The sequence below is a fragment of the Castor canadensis genome, chromosome 3 (assembly GCF_047511655.1).
Source record: "Castor canadensis chromosome 3, mCasCan1.hap1v2, whole genome shotgun sequence".
Classification (NCBI taxonomy): domain Eukaryota; kingdom Metazoa; phylum Chordata; class Mammalia; order Rodentia; family Castoridae; genus Castor; species Castor canadensis.
This window is the reverse complement of record NC_133388.1, coordinates 47,327,378-47,351,488: the sequence shown is the minus strand read 5'-3', so window position 1 is coordinate 47,351,488 and position 24,111 is coordinate 47,327,378. Positions and strand designations below refer to the sequence as shown.

At 36.1% G+C, this 24,111-nt stretch overlaps 1 protein-coding gene and 1 non-coding gene across 13 annotated transcripts in view; one reads left to right on the top strand and one right to left on the bottom strand.

Moving 5' to 3' along the window:
• Kiaa0586 (KIAA0586 ortholog) overlaps positions 1-14,940 on the top strand; it is a 100,504-nt gene extending 85,564 nt beyond the window's left edge. For 10 of the 12 annotated variants that reach the window (XM_074067891.1, XM_074067894.1, XM_074067898.1 and 7 more), the window contains one exon: positions 14,645-14,940. In XM_074067891.1, the coding sequence (XP_073923992.1) occupies positions 14,645-14,796 (152 nt within the window). In that variant the 3' untranslated portion in view covers positions 14,797-14,940. Of the gene's footprint in view, positions 1-2,378; positions 2,516-14,644 lie in introns of all 12 variants that reach the window. The other 2 variants (XR_012446157.1, XR_012446158.1) reach the window with 2 other exon arrangements.
• Positions 14,941-22,411: 7,471 nt separating this feature from the next.
• LOC141422250 (small nucleolar RNA SNORA42/SNORA80 family) lies at positions 22,412-22,544 on the bottom strand. The gene has a single exon (XR_012446848.1). It is a non-coding gene; the product is annotated as a small nucleolar RNA SNORA42/SNORA80 family (small nucleolar RNA).
• Positions 22,545-24,111: the final 1,567 nt, after the last annotated feature.

Here is a 24,111-nt window from a genome sequence, read left to right as displayed (position 1 = left end):
ATGAACTGGTCACTATGTCAGATTTAATTTTTTTTTTTGTTTCTTTAATTTTTATTAAAGTTAGGTGGCTAGAAATGCCAAAACCCGTTGTAAAGACTATGTGGGTGATGTAGTATATTGCTAGTGATAATTACAAATCATAAAGCCCAAGAGGTTTTCATATTTAGGAAAGATCTCCATCTCAGAAAATAGCTTTTCTATGTGTCAATTTTAAAGACACTTAGCTTCAACTTGCTTTTAGTAAATACTAAGGAGTTACTTGGCCTTCAGTCTTGGTAGCTATCAAATGTCATTTTCTTCATTTTATTTCTTTATATGTTGAGTCAGGGTCTCACTGTAGAACTCAGGCTGACCTCAAACTCATGATCCTCCTGCCCAGATCTCAAGTGTCATTTACAAAAACATTATAATATAACTTTCTCTGTACTCCATTGCCTGATATAATATCATCAAATTAGAATTATAGGAGTTATCATTAAGAGTTATAGTTACATTCAAATGTAGTTATAGTAGTTACTTTATTAACCTTATATATAAACAAAAAGAGAAATCTGCTTTTATAGGACACAATAAGACTTCAGAAATGTTTTCAAGATTAGTTAAAATTGGATTACAGTTTGCTTTCAGTTTAATTGAGTGGTTGTCATGGAGTGTTAAGTAACCTACATAGTAAGCTGTGTGACAGACTAGAACAACATTAGCAAACACTCACCTTCTGCTTCTGAGTAAGTTCAGTCAAGGTTTTATATCAAGTTTTGAGGGAATTCTTATGGGTGATGTCTTAGCAGTAACTATTTGGCTATTTCATCGTTAGAAAATAGTTTAAAATCAGGTGGCTCAAACCTATAATCCCCGCTAGTTGGGAGGAACTAGGTTCAAGGCCAGCCCAGGCAAAAAGTTAGCAAGACCCATCTCTACAAACAAGCTGGGTATAATCCAGGCTATGCAGGAGGAATAGGTAGGAGGATTGTGCTCTGAGACCAGCCCTAAGCAAAAACCCAGAGACCCTATTAGAAAAATAACCTAAAGCAAAAAGAGCAGTAGACAGAGCTCAAGTGGAAGAGCCCTTGCCTACCATGCACGAGGCCCTTGGTTCAATTCCCAGTACCACAAAAAAATAAAACTTACCACATTCCCAAAAGCCCCTGTGTACACTTTGAACCGCAGCCTCTACCCTCACAAGGATGAAACCATTATTCTGACTTATAATAGTTTTCTTGTTTCTATATTTGATCTAAATGAAATCATACAGTATGTCTGGCTGCTTTTACAGGCAAGCCTACTGTAATTTTTAAGATTCTTTTAGTTTTTAAACCATTATGACATGCTTTTATAAAGAATTGAGAGGAATTTGTCTTAGTAGCTATTTCACAGACTGTTGAACCAACAGGAAGTGCATTATAGATAAAATTGTCTAGTAAAACATAGTCTCTTGGTTCTCAACCAGGTTTTAATTCTGGAATGTCTCTCTAGATACTCTTGTCCCTAAAAGGGAGGCACTCTGTGTCAAAACACTGCACAGCCGTATATTCAAGTAGTTTTAAATGCTTTTCAGCATGTGTTAATTAAATGTACATTATTCAAATAAATCATGGTCTGCATTTGGAAGAGGTAGATCATCTATTTGCTGAATTAATGACCAACTTCTTAGTAGTTAGCGATAAGCTACCAAAATCCTATTTCTGAAAATGCTATTATTCGAGAATGTTGATGTAGCTACTAGACATGCAACCAATGACTCATTTAGCTTAGAAGATTGTTTAAAAGTACTGGCCTCTTTTTATAATCCATATACCCTAATAATATTCCTAGTTTTTTTCTCAGTCAACTCAGATTAGTATTAAAAATGCAGCTATTCTGAGTGTTACTAATTTTAGATATTTCCTTACTGGATTTTCTTTTTTCTTTTGTCTCTTCCCCCCCTCCCCCTTTGGTGAGACTGGAGTTTTAAACTCAAGGCCTCATACTTGCTAGATAGATACTTTACCATTTGAGCCACATTTTATTTTAAATTCTGAATTTTATTTTAAATTCTGGACATCCATTTAAAAACTCATGTTTCCTTCTGTGTGTTAAAAATTCATGTTTTGAGGAACTTCATCTTTATATTGTCGTTTTGCAGCTAACAGCCCTATAGTACTACACAGTTTTCTGAGATAATCCAAAAAGAATTGGATAAATATTGCTATACCAGTTATTCTTACTAAAGACAACATTAAAGAGCTGGTAGATGAACTTTCAAGCCCAAAATGAAAAAATTAAAGTGCAAGAGTATAAAATTATAAAGCCCATATTTCTATCCATTTATTTATTTGTTTATTTATTTGCTTATTTAGTGGGATGGGACTTAAACTCAGGACTTTGTGCTTGCAAAACAGGTGCTCTACCACTTGAGCCATACATCCAGTTTATTTTGCTGTGGTTATTTTGAAGATGGGGTCTTAAGCTATTTGCTCAGACTGGCCTCCAACTGTAGCCCTCCTGATCTCAGCCTTGCAAGTAGCCAGAATTGCAGGTATGAACCACCAGAGCCTGACATTTCTATCCTTTTAGATACCAATTTTTGAAAAGCTTGTGCACTAATTTTTCATTTTTTTATCCTGTGGCGCTACATCCGCAATTCATAGCTTACTTTTAATTAACACCATAGAGCTAAAAAATTTCGAATGATCATTTAAAATGACAAGATAAATCATTGAAATAAGGTGACTATGAGGAAGAAACATAATCTGTACAAGTGGCCCAGTCCCAGTCCCCATGTGTACCTTCGTTTAGAGCTTTTTCAGCAATTCCTTGCTTTCCCAGGATCCTTGCTGGCATTAGATTTTCAAATGTAAGATCACTAGTTCTTTATTTTATGGTATCATCAAGCATTTAAATAAAGGTTAACAAGTCTGCTTTGTGTGGTAAAGATGAAAGAATAAATTATACTCACAGATAATGTGTGACTCAGTTTCTAGTCAGTACTATCCATTCAAAATGACGGTATCATTGTCAATAAATACTTACAGCCAAATAAACATTTTCTTGTCCTTTGACTTAAATACCAGTGAGTATTGTTTCTTCATTTATGAGCAGCAGGATAAGACAATGTAAGAATCTACAAACTTTTTTTTTTTTTCTGGTGGTATGGGGTTTGAACTCGGCCTCATACTTGCTAGGCCAATGTTATACCACTTGAGCCACTTTTTTTTTTTTTTTTTTTAAGAAATGGACAGTAGGGTATCTTATTTATGTATTAAAATTTCATCTACTGTATTCTTTATACCTTTTTTTTTTCCTTCCTGTACTAGGGATTGAAACCAAGGCCTCAAGCACTGTACCACTTGAGCCACTCCACTAGGCCAGAATCTACAAACTTGATAGGCAGTTTTCAAATTGTGTTCATCTGGTCATAGGTTGTATTTCATCCTTTAATCCTTAACTGCAGAGCACAATAATCACTATTCCAGTTCCTCATGGTTTAACAAGTCAGTTATGAAACTGCTACTCGTTAGAAGAATAAGTTACAAATAGTCATCTATAATATTGAAATAGTGGACTTTTTTATTATTAGGACATACTGTTGTGGAAATCAGGGTTCTTATAATAACAGGGACAACAGTTGCATTTATTTGTGGATTTATTGCACATGATTTTGAGCAAATATAAAATAAATTTTAAAAATCAAAATAAATTTCAAAAATAAAATATTTAAATTTCTGAATTCCACAGCTCAGTGGATGTCGAGAGGCTCACATTATCATCAGTTGTTTTTAAATCCTTGCATGATCTGCTGAGTATTTCCCTTGCCCTTAATTTTGTGAAAATCTACCTCCCAAAAAGCAAATGGTGTCCATGAAGCAAGATAAAAGTGAATGTGCATAATTGAAGCGATCAAGTGAAAATGTTAGGTTGGTTCAAAGGCAGCCTGTCTTAAGTGGGGCAGCCCTTAGGAGAAAAATGAGTCAAGCGCCCACAGTACAATGCTGAGTGCTGTGCGTCCTGAGCATGTGTGCTTTTCCTCCATGTAGATCTCCTTGGAACGTCAAGGGTCTATCTACTATAGTCACCATTTACGTACACTTCCTTTACGTGACATGCTGTGCTAAGATCCCTGACCCAATTAGGTAGGTAATATTCTCAGTTTACATTGGAGGAATCTGAGACTCAGAAAAGACTGCCGCTTTATTTTACTTGTTACAAAAAATTGGCACTGACTCCTTTGTTTCCATGCTTGTTCTGTCTGTGCTCTGTGCTGGGTAGCATCTGAAAGGCAGCCAGCTCTGTTAAACTGGAGGGTCCAAGGAGTAACTTCTCTCCCTCTCTAACTCATAGAAACTTAGAGGCAAAGCAGGAACTGAACAAAAATAGCATCTAATACTTAGCATCACAGTAAGCACTTTAATGCATTTAAAGATTTTTTAAAACTATCAAAGTTGCAGATTTCAAATATATGAGTAACTTGTATTTATCATACTCTTATCTTTATAAAACTACATTGTCCTCTAAAACTATGGTTTTTAAGCTTTAATTTTTCTTCATTGATCTGTGCCATGTATTTCATATTTTGACATACTTAATTTTTAGAAAGCATTATAGTTTAATATTAGTATTTGTCCCCAATGAGAATATACTGCCTAGCATAATGAAATAAGTGATGCTATAATCTTACTCATTTTAATATATTGTCTTCTTGTAAAATTCATCTGAAATGCATGTAGATGAAAGCTTGAGTGATCACTGATTTTTTAACTTAGAGAAAAGTAAAAAACAAATATTGATTTTACCATTTTGTGAATTTTTTCCTTATCACTCTGCCCCAAGAATTTTTCTGAAAGAGCAGTTATTGATTGGTTGTATTCCCAAGCACAGGTTAACAGTAGGCCATCAACATATATTATATATTGTAATTACAAGGTTTGGACCCAGGTCTAAACATGAGGTCCATTTATGCTTCATATATACTCATGCACATAGCCTGAATGTAATTTCATACACAGTCTTTATGCTTCTGCATTTTGACTGTGAGCAGCACATGAGGTTAGGTGTGAACTTTTACACTAGCATCATGTTGTCTTGCAGAAATTTCTAGATTTGGAGCATTTTGGGTTTTAGATTTTAGATTTTGTGTGCTGCTACTGGTTTTTCTCTTCAGTTATTTAACTTTTTTCTGCCCTCTAATTCTCTGGCCATGAAAGAAGCTTTGGTTCTCCCCACACACCCCAGTCTGCTCACTTTAATATTAACATTTTACTTTGGGTTAATAGTGTATTATCCTTTTTCCTCCCTGACAACTCTAATGGTTGATTCCTATCCATTGTTTTGAGCAGTATGCCCCAGGCTAGCCTAGGGAGAAGAGATTCTAAACTTCTTTTTTGGGTTAGAGTATCTGTGAAGATTTTTAACCTTGGAAGAAATAACTTATGAGTTTAATTTTTTAAAGTTTTTTCATTTGCACTTTTATTTAATTGCAGATTTATTCATGATCTTTTGCTTCCTCTTTCCCTCATCTTTCATACATACAGATAACAATCTATTAGTGTATTTTTCTATTGACAAAGTCATTAAAAACTTAGCTGTTTAACTTCCTTCTTTACATTAAGGTCACTAGATCAGGCTTCTGTTTACCTGGTTTTATGAGAGTACCTGTGGGAGAGCATTTGGTCTGTGTTCTTTTTGGTGAATAGGGATAAATCATGATTAATTCTATGCTAAACTGATTTTCTTCTGAAAAAAATGTTCATATAACCACCAGTGATATAGATCAGACACAAATGGAGCCCAGTTTGTACCTTACATGTGTATTTAAAGGTAAGATTTTTACCCTAAAGTTTCTTTAATTTGGAGCTGTTCAGATTTTCCATTTCCTTATGATTTCTTTCTCTCATAATAGCACAAAAGAAACACTAATGCCAATCTTTAATTCTTCTAAAATGTATATAAGTTCACTGAGGTTTGGAACTCCTTTCATGCACTCAATTCCATTCTCCAAAAGGCATAAGTTAGAGCACAGAAAAAAAATCTGTCTTTTCCCTTTGGAAAGTTTATAAAAGTTGAATTAAAAGGCTGCAGGTGTGGTATTCAGAGCACTGAGGATAGTGCTCGAGATAATTCCATCTGGAGGAGGTTATTTGTTGGGACAGGATAGTGTTTAAACTTTGAAGTCAATTTTAAACAAAGTGAAGCATCTGGAACCTGGCATAAGAAGAAACAAATTTTTTGCATTAACTATTGCTTTTTCAGAGGAAAAAGAATTGGAGTTGTTTTTACAGGTGCTGGTATACTTATTCTTCCTATAGAAAATACTTTATATTTATCTTAAATTATAAATTTTTAAATAAGCATTTGTCAATTCATTTGAAATTCAGAAGCAATATAAACTCAAAAAAGTGTAATAGGATTTATATGCCTAAATCACATTTTAAGATAAGACTAGTATAACATTTTAGAACACCCTTTTAAACATGAAAGAAGGGAAAGAAGTGTTTAAAAGTGACTATGGAAAACAAAAACAAACAAATAAAATATTCTTAGCATCACATGACCAGACACCTTCTTCATCAAGATTTGTAGTATTTGTTCTCAAGTACTGCTACAATTTTGCAAAATCTGCTGGGCTGGGTTATGTGTGTGAGGGGGACATGCATACAGCAGGATAGTCTAGCAGCTGCTTACACAAGAAATTGAAAGAAGAGTGGATGAGGAAGAAGGGACAGGAAGAATGCTTCAAGAACCCAATAAAACACAGCTGAAATACTGTGATATTTTCACAGACAGCTGGGAAGCAAATGTATTGCTGGAACTCAGAGCTAACTTTAAAGAAGCTCTGGTCAGTGTGACGCTAAGCAAGCTATCAGCAAGTTACACCATAGACTCTCTGGGCAGAAACAGTCTACTTGATTCCACACTCATTTCAAAGCCCCGGATGTGCCCAGCATGATGCAACAGCTTTGCAGAATACAGAGGCAAAACAGTCACTGGCTAAGTGGAGCACATATTTAACAGAACAACAGACTCATAAACTAGTACTGCTGTGCTCAGTAGATACTCAGAAGACAAAGATTGTCAGTCCTCATCTGTGCTTTTAAGAACTACATTGTCCAGAGGAAGTGATGACACATAAAGAAATAATTACAGTGAAATTTGGTAAGTGCTGCATTCAAGTTGCCTTGGAGAATAAGGTGTCCACAATTAACAGAAGAGGAACTCCTAATATTTCACTACTACTGCTAGGAAAACAATTCAGAGAACTTGATGCACTTGCCAGTGATTCTATAAATTGGGGAGTCACAGATCCCTTTAAGACACTGAAAGCTATGACTACCCATCTCCTTCCAAAATTCTACTTACATGGAAATAATTTACATAAAATTTCAGGCTGTGCACAGATCCCCAGTCACCTCTCTGTGGACTGTTAAGCTCTATTACATATTTAGACAAAAGATTATTACATTTGTTTATTATTTAATTTTAATTTTAAAGACAAAGTTTATAAGAAACCAGTCTTCATCTGCATGTAGAAAACCCCAAATTCAGGCAACTAAAAGTCATTTCACTACCTTGTCATCTTGTTTGTAGAACACCATAAATTGATAAATGTGGCTTGTGCTGCAAGTAGTCACTTGGTCATGATGAGAAGTTTGAGATGCTGTAGTCTTCTGTGGAGCTACAGAGCTCTGCTTGTCTCCTATTGCTTATATAGACAATGATTTGTTTGGCTTCCTCTCAGTATGCAAATAACAGAAATATAATAATGTGTTACCAAGTGTTTAAGTCTTAGAGTCAGAATCTAAACCCTGATGAAATGGATTATCTAAAGCCAAAAAGCTTTTAGAAAACTATCTAATATTTTTAAAATGTATAAGCAAATCTTAAATGAACATTAAAAATTCCATCTCACATTGCCTGTATTATTTAAGAATAAATTACTGTTAGTTTTTCTGTTCCTTAGTTTTATAAACCCATTGCAAAGAACAGAAAACAATATTTCTTTATGATTTTCAATATTTTAAGACAAAAATGTGGCACTTTGAATGTCTAAAAAATATATCATATTGTGTCTTAAAAACTCCAACACATGGTCTGACTCTGGCATCCCCAGCTTAAATGCTCAATGCATGCCATGTTAAATGACATATTGCAAACCCATGGAATCAAGGAATCATCTTTATTTTTTAAGACCTGAAAACAGCTGTTGAAACAATTACATCATAGAGTAATGACTTGACTGTGGAAATTTTAAAAGTCAAACTTTAAGAACGTTAAACTAGGTTTAATATAGGTAGAAGATTTAGATTTGCTTTAATGGTGATTTATTAAAGTATTATATTTTTTAAAAATTTTAAACTGTGACAACCATAACTGGATATGAAATGTTATACTTTTTGCCTGCTAACAGTAATCAAAATGATGCTTTAAAAAAATGTTGTCAGTCTAAAAAGTTCTCCTTTAAAGTTCTAAAACTGTGATTGCTTAATTTGTTTAAATGAACACTTTTTAAAAGTCTTCTGCAAATGTACATTAGCAAGCACATTTAGATAAGATGGTACATTTTAGTGATATAACTTGTTTAAACAAGCTAACTAAAGTTTAAAATAATAGCACAAATATTTGGAGGCCTTCTGGCACTTTTTTATTAATAAATTCTTAATATGTTTCAGTGAAACCTTCCTATCCTTCTCCTAAAGCAGAGTGCCCTTTGTAGTCCACCCAGAAGGTCATTGCCTCTTGGAATAGTTCTTGGCTATTTACATAAAAGAGCTGACCTGTTGAGTGTTTTCTGTGTGTCAACACTATATAAAACATTTTAGATGTATTACCCCTTTAATTCTTGTAAAAACTCTTTGAGATTATTTTATAGATGAGAAAACTAGGGTTCAAACAATTTACATAACTTTCCCCAAGTGTCTCTTACTCTCTATCCCTCTTGCCCACTTCTGCTTTTCTTTGTATCACGTATTAACTACCTGATTTTTTTTGTTCATTTTCTTATTTGTTTGTCATTCTTCTCCTTCACCCAACCAGCATGTGAATTCAGGGAGGTAAGAGCCTCTGTTTTCTTCACAGCTGCATTCTCCAAAGTCTAGAATAGTGCCTGGCACATAGTAGGTGCTCAGTTGATATTTGTAGAATGGATGGATGCATCCAGCTCTGCCCTGTTCCAGAATCTAGCCTTCCTACTCATTGCTCCTCCCCACACAGAAGCCTCACACTGACAGTCTGGACTGGACCACTCCTAAGTGACTGGATAGTTGACCTCATTTGGACCCTAAACTTGATTTAGCATAAAGGGATTTGTGCTTGAAACTTTATCATAGCTTCTCTCTTTAGCTGCCCTACCACTATACACTAGTACTTAAATGGTATTTCCTTCAATTATCTTTAAAGGTCATAATTTTATTGCAAGTAATTAAAGTATTTGGTGTAGTGCAAAGACAGTTGTAGAATCAACTCCACCAATAATGAGTTAATTAGACAAATTATACTAAACTTTGTTTGAAAAGTATCTCTTTTTTGACTCTTCACTCTTCTGAATCCCTCCCTACTTATCTGACATTTCGCTTTGCTTTCCTTTATTTTCTCTTTATTTACTTTTCTTGCCCTTCTCCACTTTTTTTTGTCATTTTTGTTCTCAGTCTATTTTCTCTGCCTAGCTGGTTGCAATTCCCATTACTTTAATCATTATATCTATGTAGATGACTAAAATTCTGTGTCTCTAAAACCACCTTACAGTCTTTGAATATCTGCCTCCAGTTGCCTGTTGGAAATTTCCATTCATACAGTCTATAGACATCCGTATTCATCGAGAATATAATTGGTCCCGGTATCTTAACATCTCTGTACACCTCCATAGCTCCCAAATTTGTGTTTTAACTGCCTATTCAGTCAACCAAATCTGTCATTTCAGCACCAAGCTCAATTCTTAATTAGTAACGTGCCTTCCTCCAAAATACCCTGACTGCATTTCTGCTAGGGTCACATGTTCTTCCATGGATACTGCTGCATATTTTTTCCTCTCTTCTTACTTTCCACACAGCTACTAGAATTATCTTTTCTAAATTATGTTTGTTTATATTATTATTCTGTTCAGACTCTTTTGTGATTCCTCATTATTTATAGGACTTATCCCTGGCTTTCTTCAGAATCTATCTCTCACCAGTCCTTCAATCTATACTTTGAGGGAGGTTTTTGTTTTTTCAAAAAGGGAGAATCCCTTATTAATTTAGCATAAAATCAAATTATATAAACTTGGTATATTCCAGAAAATACTGCTTTAAACACTTATACCATAATCAGAATTCCCCTGGTAGCTTTTAATCAAAATAAAATGTGCTATTTTATAAAATATAAAGTACTTTTAAAAGTTGTCACAAAAGTATATTTGTCATTGTTACCATACTAACATCACTACTGAACCTTCTCAATGCTCCACCTCACATGTGTACACAACACAGAGTCAGGTGCCAACAAAATGACCTCTGTGTCACAATGTCAAGACTGAGTCTCCTATAAAGCTCTGTACAGTGACAGGGCAGAGAACAAGGACAGTCCCTGTGAATGACTTTAAAACTAAACAAAACTTTGCTATGGCAACCACACAAATCCTGCAAATAGCAATCGCCCAGACTCAGTCTTATAATGAAAACACTAATATACTAACCCCAAGCCCTTAAACAGAAGTGCACAGGTAACTCGGCTAAACTGAACTGGTGGTGCCAATGGGCTCTGTGTCATGCATCAGACACAAAGTCCTCTTGGCACATCAGGGTTGTCATTTAGAATCCTGATTGTAAGAAACCAGTTGCCAGAGATTCAAACTTCCTGGGAGTACTTGGAACACAGAGGCCAAGGGTGCAGAATAGAGTGGGTGATTTGGACACTGATTGTTTCCCAGTGTCCACCAGCTGAGGGATCTGTTTTCACTCCAAGTGCTCATGGTCAGAGTGCTCCTCTTGGAGAGAATGCAGCATTTAAGGTCTTTCCACTGTGTGCGCACAATCACACACAAAACGAGGTTTGGAGGCTTATTGTTTTTAATCCTTATGGTCCTGGGGCTCAAACCCTGGGCCTGTGCATGGTAGGCAAGCACACTTAACCAATAAGCTAAATCCCAGTCTCTTCCAGTCTATACTTTGATATCAGAATACTGAGAGCTCTCTTACATACTAACCTAAATCTTGACTTTCTGTTCTCTTTTTCTTCATTGCCTTGCCAACATCTTTTAAGTCCAGCTCAACTGCTACTTCTACCTAATTGAAACTAAGCATCCTGTACATTTATCCTCACAATGAGATGAGCATCTTGAGGATGGAGATTATCTTTCCATCTGTGTCCTCTTGGCACTGTCTTAGCTCCATGCATACAGTAGGTTCATATAGATGTTTAGTTGGTCAGTGTATACCACCTTGTTCTATTTATTTTTATTTCACAGTACTAGAGATTGAACTCAGGGCCTTGTGCATGGCAGGCAAGCACTCTACCACTTAAGCCATGCCTCCAGCCACAACATATACCTTTTAAAAAGCCTACTTTAACATCTCTGTACCTCACTACCTTATCTGTCTCCCAGAATTATTGTTAGAATCAGACAAGGTGATGGGGAAAAGATATTTACAAAATGTTTGAATTTCTATACAAATACAAGGCAATAACTGCAAGAAATAACATAACTTCTCAATGAATTTGATACGTTCCTTGAGATTTGGAAATTTCTTCAAAATCCAAAGTAATTTACAAAGGTTGCATCATTGATCAATTTAATCAGTAATTGTGTGCAGATAGTAGAAAATGAAGGTATTTATAAAGCAGTTGTATGAAATCAGATGACAGAAGTGTGTGGTGTCAGGTTTGGCAAATAAGCGAGTAACTCATGGAATGGTTTCTTTAGAACAATGTTTTCTATAGAACAATTGGGAGAAAATAACTTTATATTGATTGTATGGATGAAGTTCTAATTTTCTGTAGGCTTTAGTTGTAATCCTTATTGAATTTTACTTTATTGATAAGGTAATCTCTGATATTGGATGCTTCCCTTAGTTATTTTCTGTATTCTGCATCATGGCTTCATAAAATATTAAGACTTTCAATAATGCTTACATACTATAAAAATTTTAATTAGTGTCTCTTAATTTTAGTTTTTTTGTTTGTTTTGTTTTTATTTTGGTAGTACTGGGGTTTGAACTCAGAACTTCATATTTGGTAGGCAGATGCTTTATTGCTTGAGCCATATCTCCAGCCCTATGTGCTCTGGTTATTTTGGAGATAAGGTCTTGCTTTTTGCCCAGATCAGCCTGGGCTATGATCTTTCTATTATATGCTTCTCCCTGTAGCTGGGATATCAGGCATTCACCACCGTGTTCAGCTTTTTTCCATTAAGATGGAGGTCCCATGATTTTTTGGTGGTGTTGTACTGAGGTTTGAACTCAGGACCTATACCTTGAGCCACTCCACTAGCCTTTTTTGGTGAAGGTTTTTTTTTTGAGATAGGATCTCACGAACTATTTGCCCAGGCTGGCTTTAACCCTGATCCTCCTGATCTCTGCCTTCTGAGTAACTATGGTTACAGGTGTGAACTACCAGCACCTGAGTTTTATTTATTTATTTATTTATTTATTTATTTATTTATTTATTTATTTATTTATTTATTTATTTATTGACCTGGGCTGGCCTGGAACCGAGATCTTCCCCATCTTAGCCTTCCACATAGCTTGGAATGACAAAGGCATGCTACCACACATGGTTGAGATAGGATCTCTTGAACTATTTTCCTGAACTGGCCTCAAACTTCCGTCCTCCTGATCTCAGTCTTCCAAGCAACTAGGATTATAGGAGTGAGCCATTGGTGCCTAGAGTTAATTTTAGTTTTTATTGTATTGTGACAGAGCTGAATTTCGAAATATTTTTCTTTTTAGACTATTCAATTTAAATTGATATTAAGAATTGCTTTCTTCTTAAATATGATGGCACTATACTTTGTAATATTGCCATAGTAATGCCAAATCATATCTCTCTTCTCTCTTTATATAAAAAAAGACAAATTGATCCAAGTAACAAAAAGGAATGGAATAGTATTTAAAATAGTCTTTGTTAAACTTCATAATGTGAGAAGAATTTGCTGTTTACAAGTATTCTGATTGTCTTGGACAGCTGTGATTGAGTCATCATTGAAATCTTTGAAACTGTGTGCTTTTACTGTGGCCACTATAAAATTGAATGGAAAATCCCCCTGTACTACTGTGGAAACTACTTGAAAAACATAAAGGCGTTTTAGAAAGATTACTACGATTCAACTCAGAAGTTTCCTCAGGATTGTTTAAATAATACCATGCTTACTTTCTTTATATTCTTAAAGTATTACAATAAGCCTCTTAGAGGAGGGAGTTAAGGTGTAGGTAGATAGATATACATATGTAATATGTGTATCTGGATTTTATAAAAACATATGTATGTTCTTCATCCCAAAGTGACTCTTTTCTGCCTGCTGTCAAGCTTGTATATTAGGCAATATAATACTGCTTTCAATCCATGAAGTAGAAATTTTTCCATATTTAATTAAATGTAAAAATAATGAAGACAAATTTGTTTTACAGGAAAAAGATGCTTTCCATGTCAAATGTCAATAATATCTGACTGGCCAGTATTTTTTGTTTTGACATTGCTTCCCTTATGTAATTGTCTTAACTCTTAGTGTGCACTCTTGGGCATGGGGTAGTAAGGGATGAGTAACAACAGGATCCTGAGTTGAGTGTCCAGTTTTTAGAGTTGGAGGAAAAGAAAAGTGAGTTGGCAACCTTTGACTTCAAGGTCAAAGGACCCTCCCCGCCAAGTCCTGGGGTTTGAAGCCAGGCCCTTACATTTGCTGGGCATCACTGTACCACTGAACTATGCCCAAAGTTTTTGTTTTGTTTTGACTCATTTTGAGACAAGGTCTCACTATGTAGCATGGGCTGGCCTCAAGCTCTGAATCCTCCTGCTTCAGCCTCTTCAGTGCTAGGATTACAGGCAAGCATCACTATGCCTGGTTTCTAATGCTTTTTATGTGGCTCATATCTTACTTCCTTTAAATTTAAAAAGAGCATATTCTTCCTATAACTAACAGCAAACCCTTATTTTAGAGCAACTGCAGAGTTTTTTTAATTGGACATCTAGCCATTTACTTAATGGTAACAGGAGTGATAGTAGTGATTTTTTTTTATGATAATGGTAGCTCTTAGTTTTTGAGCACTTACTAAACACCAGCTTTGTTGATGAGCTCTTTACCTATCTTATTTTTTCCTCATATACTCTGCAAAGGAGATAGTGTTATCTCATTTAACATAGAGGGACTCTGAACTTTTCAGAGGTAAAATAACTTAATCCAAATTCACATAACAAGTAAGAGGTTAGTTGTGGATTTCAGAGACTGTTCTTTACCCAACCTGATCTCAGCTAGCATTTATCATCTGTACCACAACTGTTAGCACTTGGCAGCATTTTAAAATGTCTCTAAATGACACAAATGAGGGTGGAAAGGGTCTCTGACAAATTCTGAGCAACTTAAGAAAAGAGATTGCCTCACGTGGAGTCGTTTGTGGCATACCCCTTCCCATATCAGTTAAAAAGGGAAAGCACAAAGATCATCAGCACGTGCTGGTTTGACTGACTGAGCGTCTTTGTTGTGCAGGTGGTGAAGCAGTGCCACTCTTCACTTCGCAAACATCACCTACCAAGATGTCCGTGATGCTGCCCTCCACACACTTGGAGAATGACTCTCAGTCTCTGAGCATCAGCACTGCACAGGGGGATATGGAGTCCTCAGGGACAGACACCTTCTGAGCGGGAAGTGAGAAACCAGCAGTGTGTTCATGAGGGCTTAAAACCATCTCTCATTCTGAAAACCACTTCTAATTTTTTATTAAAATGAAAAGTGTAATTCAGATATTTGATAATGTTTTTGAATAAAATATATATAAATCATCATGATTCTGGATGTGAATTATTTCTTAGAAGCCTGAGGTAGAATGGAATAGTGGAAAGGGCGTGGCTTTTGACATCTAAGAGTTTAGTTATTTTACAGGATAATTATCTGTCTTGTGTACTTGTGAAATTATGTAGATAAAGATTATTCTAATATTTTTATAACAGCAAATAATTAGAATTAATCTAATGCCTGTAAATAAGGAACTGGTTTAAACTAATGGTACATTTGTATAATGGAATGCTATGTGATACAAAAAAAGGGTTTTAAAATGTGTACACCACTGAGCTTGGTGGTGCTCACCAGTAATCCTAGCAACTAGGGAGATGGACATAAGAGGATCACAGTTCAAGACCAGCCTGGGAAAAAGTGCAAGACCCTATCTGAAAAATAAACTAAAGCAAAAAGGGTTAGGGGTGTGGCTCAAGTAGCAGAGCATTTGCCTAGCAAGTGCCAGTCCCTGAGTTCAAACCCTATTACTGCCAAAAAGAAAAAATCTCACTGATACAGAATTATCAGTTAAGTTACACACTGTTAGTAAGAAGAAATAGCTATGTGCAAAATGGTGTGTGAACTATATTGCTATTGTTTAAAATGAGGTGGGGAGAGCTCCAAATATATGATCTCTACACACATAGGCAAATGTGTATTTGCTTGTGTGTGCATTAAATACCTTTGGAAAGATAAAAAAGAAACTACTGACTTTTCATCCAGGGAGAGAAACTGATAGCTAAGTGATAGGAGTAAGGATAACTTTAGTTACTGAGTATTTGAACTTCATTCACGACAGGAAAACATGATGAATGAGGTTAATCCTTTATGGGCCTTGTGTATACTTCATAAACCTGTGAAATGTGACAGTATTAACTGTTAAAACATAAATACATACAAAAGAGTGAAAGACCAAGACTTTGTAATCAGACATAGGTAGGTTTTAATTCTAGTTTCTTGCTCTGTGATGGGCAAATCAGCCCCTTCTTTTCAGTTGTCTTGGGTTAATGGGTTTAATAATTGTTTTTTTCAGAATAATGGAGGTTATGATAAGGAGTTTACAGGGCAATGGGGGTGGGGGATTTGCCCACAGCAGTGCTTGGCAACAGGTGAACACTCAGTAGCCAGTATTCTCCTGAGGGGTTTCAGTGTCATAAACCAGAAGGTAAAAAAAGCACATGAAAATTACAGTCTAGTGTTAGCAAAAAGTTCATCTTCCTGAAATACTACTGTCTGTCACCACTGAAGTCCAAATACAGTCATTCTTGGCTTTTCTCAGCGTTTTTCTAGGTTCCTTCATGGGTCTCAGCCCTGGCTGCATGCACATTAGAACCTCTGGGAACTTAAAAAAAAAAAATACTAATGCCTGGACTACATACCAGGGATTCTGGTTTAATTGACCTTGGGTGGGATCCAGGCAGTGGAAATAAAAATGAAAAAGACCTTTTCAGTCAATTTCAGTGTGTACTCAAGGTTGAAAATTACTGAAGAACCATTTAGAAGTCCCTAAACTTCTAAAAGGACCCGGGGCTGGGTATGTCTTCTCTCTGCATACAGAAACCAGTTGGAAGCTTAGAAATGTGTGCGTTTCCCTCATGTCCTAGCTCCTTGAGCTTTTCTCGGGAATTTGGTTACCAGAATGCTTTAAGTTTTACTTTATAACCTGTTTTCTTTACTAGGGCACTTTGCTTGAAATAGTTTCCTTTGAACTAGTGGAAGAAAAATGTTGCTCTGTGGCCGTTGGTTTGGTGCTCATTGGCAAGTCTCTGGGTCAGGAGAAAGCTGGAGAAACCTGCTTAAGTGCTGTGTCGTTAAACATTACCTCCTTGCTCTCAGGTTCTCAAACGTTTTTCTTTTTAGGAATGATTTTAGCAAAATCTTATTATGTACAAAAACATTTCTTATTTAAAGGTGTTGGTAGTTCCCCCCAACCATAGAAAGCCTACCTTATCTAACTTTAGGGTGAAAAGTCATTGATTGATTCCACTTTTTGGGCACTTGAGCATTTTGAGCATTTCTTAAAAAAATTTTTTAAATGGCCAGGGACTGGTGGCTTCCACCTATAATCCTAGCTACTTGGGAAACTGAGATGGGGAGGATCAAGGTTCAAGGCCAGCCCAGGTAAATAGTTCTTGAAACCCCATCTCCAAAGTAACCAGAGCAAAATGGAGTGGAGGTGTGTCTCAAGTGGTAGAACGCCTACTTTGCCAGCACAAAGCCCTGAGTTCAAAGCCCAGTCCCACAGGAAAAAAAAAAAAGCATCTGTTCTTCAGTATTGTGTTTTAAGGAATTATTCCTGTTCAGGGTTACTCCTACATATATTCCTCCACCAACCTTCTTCACATCCTCTTGGAATAATATGATGTGTGTAAATTAAATGGCATTACTGATTTTATAAACCTTAAAAGATTCACTTTATATTTAATTGATAGTTTTCAATTAAACTAAGATGTTGATTCTGTCAATGTCTAGGCTGATATTGCTGGAATAACTGCCTTAACCCCAGGGTAACGTATTTAAAGTTTCCTTCAGTTTGGATCCTAAAATAAATTTGTTCTTTGTATGCTTTAATAGCATACAAATACTGAACAAATATTTTATTTTCAGAAGATGATTATTTCAGTAAATTTTTATTTACATATTTCTGGTATCTTAACTTTTGCTTTTTAAATAAACATAAATCTTTATATCTCTTTTGTTGTTTTTTTACTAAAAAACTCAAAGCTGGTACACACCTGTAATCTCAGCAACCTGGAGGCTGTTCTGGGCCAGCATGGGTTTTATACATAATGAGACCGTGTGTCAAACACACACACAAAAACAACACCCCCCCCAAAAAAAACCCTCAAAACATTTTTCTAAAAAAGCATTTCTGAGTTCATAGTGAACTACTATTCCCAACCCAAAAATATTCTATTGTTGAAACATTTTTTTGTCTTTTAAAAGTTGCTGTGCTACTATAATATCTCCTTATAGCTGAGTAACCTGAATGGTAATGATGAGTAGAATCCTTAAGATTTCTGCGAATCTAGTGAAATGGAGTCATTGAATATTCTTTTCTTCCACATAATCCATATGTGCCTCTGTTTAATAGAAACTCAGTAGGAAGACATTGGGTGTACAGTGTAGTGTGGGTCCTTGGGGTGAGGGGTGTGCATGTGGGGCAGCCATGCAAGGATTTCTCATTCCCCACTTTGGATCTTCTACCTCTACTGGAGTACAGGTTGGCCATAAGGAATTCATTAGAATTATCATTTGATCATCAAACATAAATTGACAGTAGTTTTAAAGGCCCCATTAAAAATGCATTAGAGAAAAGCAAATAGAATTATTATGATGAAAAATCCTGTCATTATAGTTCAGAAAATTTCATGAAGCCAGTCTCAGACTGTCAAACCTTTGAGAATAATCAGCCTATGTCTGGGTTGTGTTTTTTTTTTTTTTCTTTTTTTAAGATATTTTTTTCTTATCCTGAAATGTTTGCCCACAAACAATAGGAAATATTAGACAGTACAGATTTCCCCCTTTTGACACCAGTAAATATTGTTAAAGATACATGATGGTCCATTAGTTATCAAGACAGCAAGCAGATCACAGCTGGTTTGGGGGGGGGGTGCCTTTATATTGTGAATGGTTACACTTTTCATTTCAGACATAGTTAAGGGTAAGTTACTCAGACATCTCTCAAATGCAGAGGTCCCTAACCAAGGTTACAAACTCAAGCAAATCAATGGACTGCTCTGACTTCTGAGAATCACTCCTATGAGACTGTAAAGGAACTTAGATAAAGAGACTGAACAGAACTTAAAATCTTCAAAGTTGCTAGTTCCAGGAAAGGTTCTTGGTATACATACAGGTCACAGGTAAACAACAGGCCTAGCACTGCTTAACTGATTCAATCTATATGTAAAGAGTTGAAAGTGTATGCCTTTTTTCTCTGAATTATTATAACAAACAGTGATAACTACTTCAGTTGATACTTTGTGTCCTTTTCATGGACATTCTTCTGTTTTTTTCACAAGGTGTTCCATTACAAGTAAGAATATAAGTTGTAATCTAAGAGGTATTTCTGCTATCAGAGTGGTTGGTTGTATGGGATTTCTTGGTAAATATGCTTATTTACTTCGAGCATATTCCCCAATAGTTAAATGGGTTAATGAAAAAATCATAGAAACTCAGGATAATTCTAAATTCTGATTGTGGTGAATTTTCTCTCTGTCTATAATATTGGCCACATTATTTCTACATAATTATAACAACCAGGCTGAGTGTCTGAGCCTAGAAATATTTTTGGTGTATGTTCTAAAGTATATAGGAGATGTTCATATCATGTACTTTATGGGGTTATTTGCTAATATTAAGCAAAGGTATTCTCATGACTTTTTTTTTTCAGTGTAGGAATTGAATTCAAGGCCTTATACATAGTAGGCAAGTGCCTTAGCACTGAAATACTCCTCCAGTCCTACTCCCATGATTTGACTGATTCTGGAGGTTAGAAATGGGTAACAGTTCCAGTAAAGTCAATTAGCAGCTGAAGCTATGGTCTCATACTCTTAACAAAGAAGAGGAAATCTGTTTGTTTCAAGAAAGGACTAGAAAAATAAAAATAGTCATAGAGAAGGAAAGCAATAGCCCATAGTTACGTATTCACAATCTTATGAGGAAGTTAGTCAATTTTGGCATAACAGAAAGTTCTGGTTTCCATCATTGTTTGGGGGGAATTTGTACTTCTGTGGTTGCTTGATCCTTGAAGCCATTAGCTTCTAGAGGCTTTTTGTCAGCCTCAATTTGGCTCATTCATGAAAATGAAAGTCCATTGAGCCAAGTTAGAAATTTGTTTTCATATGACATCTGAACTCATGGGTTAATTGTACCTGTTGTCAAGAGGACCTGAAATGGCTCCTTCCAATATCATTCTAAAACAATTTTGCATCTGCATCTGAATCCTATAGCACTCTCTATAGAACAACTAGGTGACTTAAAACAACCATCTGTTTACTCATTCTATGGATGTGTATTGTGGATGGACTAGCTAAGCAGCTTTGTTTTGCTCCACATAATGTCTGGTTTCACACATGAATTTACAGTCAACTGACTGTAATAGTTGACATCACTCATATATCTGGTGGTTGCTGGCTACTGGCAGGTCAATGGAGGTAACTAGGCCATGTGTGACTCATTGTCCAATACGGTAGACCATGCTCATACGATGTAGATCCAAGATTTCTACAACAGCAAGAAAGGGCAAGCTCCAATACGCAAGCAGTTTGCAAGCCTCTGCTTGTATGGTGGTATTAATACCTTGTTACCTAAAGTAAGTCACATGGCCGAAGCTACTCAAAAGAGTAGAGAATTAGACTCCATCTCTTGATGGGAAGATCTGTAAAGTTATGTGTGAGGGAGCATGCATATGGGATGGGAAGAATTTATGAACATTTATGCTATTCACCCAGTGATTTCTAGTTCCATTGAGCTAACAGTCATTTAAAGGTTTGGATGTTGTATCCTTTGGAAAGGTGGCTTGTACTGATTAATCATAAAACTATACTAGCTTCTGACAGTATTTAGCTAGATCTATATGTGACAAAAATATACTTGTTGATCACAGGGCATTCTGTAAATGCCCTATGGAAGAAATCTATATAAGCTCTGAGGAGATGATTGTTTGGTCATCAACACCAGTGACAAAACATTGGATTAAGGCAAATTAAGAATTTTTGAGAGTTTAGACCTGGAGTCAGCAAATTTTCTCAGTAAAGGGCTAGAGGCCTACAAAGCTGCAAATTCCATTTTTTATTCTCTTTCTTTTTTTGGCAGGACTTGGGTTTGAACTCAGGGCCTCGTGCTTGCTAGACAGGCTCTCTACCACTTGAGCCATGTCCCCAACCTCTACAAACCTTTAAAACATGTAAGAAACACTTCTTTTTTAGCTTGTGAATCATATGAACAAACCAAAGACCAGATTTAATTTGACACAGGAGCTGTAATTTGCCAACCTCTGATTAGGATAGTTTTAGTTTCAGTGTCTCCATTTGTTCGTGTATGTGTGTGTGTGTGTGTGTGTGTGTGTGTGTGTGTGTGTATGTGTGTGTGTTTTGCTAGAAATTGAACCAGGGCCTATGCTTGTGAGCTATATCACTAGCCCCCGCCCCCATTTTTTCTTTTCTCTATTTTCTGAAGGGAGAATAAAGTTTTTATGTTAGAAGAGAAATCCCACAGCATTCTGTATGACTTTACAGTGAAATGACTTCCACACTCATGGGATAGGGAAATAGGAATTCGCCATGTTGGGAACACAAAGTTTAGCAACATTCTTCTGTAGTGTCTGTAGCATTTCATCAAAGAACAAGTGCTGTCCATCTTGATACTTTACAGACTATTAGTAATATATATTTGTAGCCTAAAGAAATGAGTATTTGTACTAAATCCATTTGTAAATGGTTAAAGGTCCTTGGTTCCCATATTTTGTTTTACATTTTCAGGTATTCTGGGTTGTGTTAGTTGTAGGTGAGACATGATTCTACCACTTTGTGATCAAACTTTTAATTTCCCCCTATTATTTATTATCGTGGAACTTAGTTTGATTCTTTCATGATGCAAAATGTCCTGGGTCAATTTAACTAGCACCTGCAGTACTTCTGGACAGCTGTCAGGAACTTGCCCAAACCCATCTTTATGAAGAAAATATCCCTGCAATGGCCAAAACTGTTTTTCAGAAGGCTGAGTTGATTGTAATGAGTCAATTAGAGCTGTCTAAATTGAGCCAGTTTTCCTTCCATTTTTGTTGGAGATAAATGTCAATTTGGTGGAACTCTTTGTAGCTGAGTTAATAAAGGCTACTGGTTTAACATGTATTTGAAACAGGCCATTGTCATTGGCTTCCGGGGTAGTATTTTGTCAATGAGCTTCTACTCTATCTGGTATGTATTTTCCCATACTAAGTATTTTTTCATAAATCATTAATGTCTTCACCATTTTTGATCAGGATGCTCTTGTTTCCATAACATCTCAAAGTTATGAACAATTCTACTTAATGTTTACCCTTCCTTCTTTTGCCAGATCAAGTCAGAGCAATTATCATACACCAGGCAGACTCAACTTTCGGCAGTGGAGCAGCTGTGAGAGCTAGCTGCATGTTCAGTGGTGACAGCAAATCCCATGTAGGAAATACCACTGTCATTTTTAAGATAAGAGCTGTCTACAAATAGTACCAAATCAGGGTCAGCTAAGATTTTAGCTGGGCATTCTTGTTTATTTAGTTTTTGCTTTTTACTGAAGTTTATAATTCATACAGTAAAGCACTAACCATGTGAAGAGCTCAATGAGTTTTCCTCTGTATGTAATGCATACCTGTGAAACTACTTTCTAGATAGAGACAGAGCATTTCACAGCACTCTAGAAGGCTCTTCTGTTCCTCTTTCCTACTTAATATGTTGTCCCCTAGAAGCAATCACCACTCTGATTTCTTTCTTTTTTTTTCCCCATTGTGCAACTCACTTCAGAGCCAGCAACCTACAGGCAGAGGCCAGGCAACAGTTTGGAGCCACAGCTTATTCTGGCATGTGACACTATGAGAGACCCAGGGGGATAGGGCTGCTATAAATCCAACTCATGCATTCTGATTTCTTTTTCTTTTTTCTTTTGGCAGAACTGGGGTTTGAACTCAGAGTCTTAGACTTGACAGACAGGTACTCTACTACTTAAGCCATGCTCCCAGTACTTTTTGCTTTTAGATGCTGTTTGAAAGGATTTTCAAAGTATTTTTGCCTGGGCTGACCTCAGACCAAGATCCTTCTACCTGTTCCTCCCACATAGCTAGGATTACAGGGTGTACCACCAAGCCCATCTTGTTTATTGAGATGGAGGTCTTACTTTTTGCCCCACCTGGCCTCAAACAGCAATCCTCCTGATATCCACCTCCTGAGTAGCTGTGATTACAGGAATGAGCCACCATGCCCAGTCACCATTATGATTTCTATCGCCATCAGTTAGTTTTGCTTATTCTTGAATTTCATGTAGGTGAAATTCTATGATATGCTTTTCTTTTGGGTCTCTTTTGTAAGTATGTCTGTGAGATGCATACATGTTGTTTACATGTACCATCGTTTTTGTGTGTGTGACAGTCCATTGTGTAAATATGCCATGATTCATATATTCGTTTTACTGTTGATAGACAGCTGAGTAGTTATCACTGTTATGAATAAAATTGATATTTATTTTGGTGGACAAATGTATTAATTTCTCCTGGATACGTTTCTGAGTACTAAGGTAGACATGTTTACCTTCATTGGATATGGACACTCTTAATCCCCAAAGTACCACTTAATAGTCAAGAATTTTCTTTATGTAGAGAGTGAGTAAATACTGGAATTGAAATCTGAATGATTGTAAATTTTAAGTGGACAGTAAAAGGATTTCATAATCACTAAGGTGAAATGCTGAGAGTTTCCTAGAAAGCTCTGGGGTTGTACAGCAGGTAGGATGCAAAGATTTCATGCAGAAGAAAGCACTAGGCATCTTCTTGCAGAAACTTCAACCAATCAGCTGCTGCTCCAAATGCAGGCAGGGAGAGTATGCGGTAGTCCACAGACCAAGACTCATGCAGGTAAGCTTCTGGCATGTGAGCCTCTATGCCAGGTGAACACTCTTTCTAGGCAGCCTGTCTTTCCTGAACAACTAGAGAGAAGAGTTGGCACAATTAAACACATGAAGTGTAGACTTACTGAAGGAAGATTTTTTTCTTTTCTTTTTTGCCTTTGCATCTCCTATGAGAGATTTTGGAATCGTCTTAGTAAGCTCTTTTAGAGGCAGTCCTGAAAGTCTTCCAGTCATCTTTGTGTTTGGGGCCTTAAACATAATGGAATAGTTTTTATTCTAGAGGATAATTCAGTGTCTGCAGAGAAATTGTGACCAAAATTATGTAGCTTTAAATTCAGTAATTATTTTGTAATTATGTGGTTACAAAATGTCACTTATATAGAGCAAAATTTGATGGAGTTGTAACTCTTCTTAGACACTTTTTATAACGTTTTTGCCAGTGTTTTAAAGAGATATCTGGAATTTTAGCAAAGATGAATACAGCAATAAATTTGCTACCTTCTAAGGGTAGATCCTAATTGGAAAATAGGATTCTTAAGATCATTTATTTGGACATTGAGAAAAGCACGAGAATGATTCCCAAA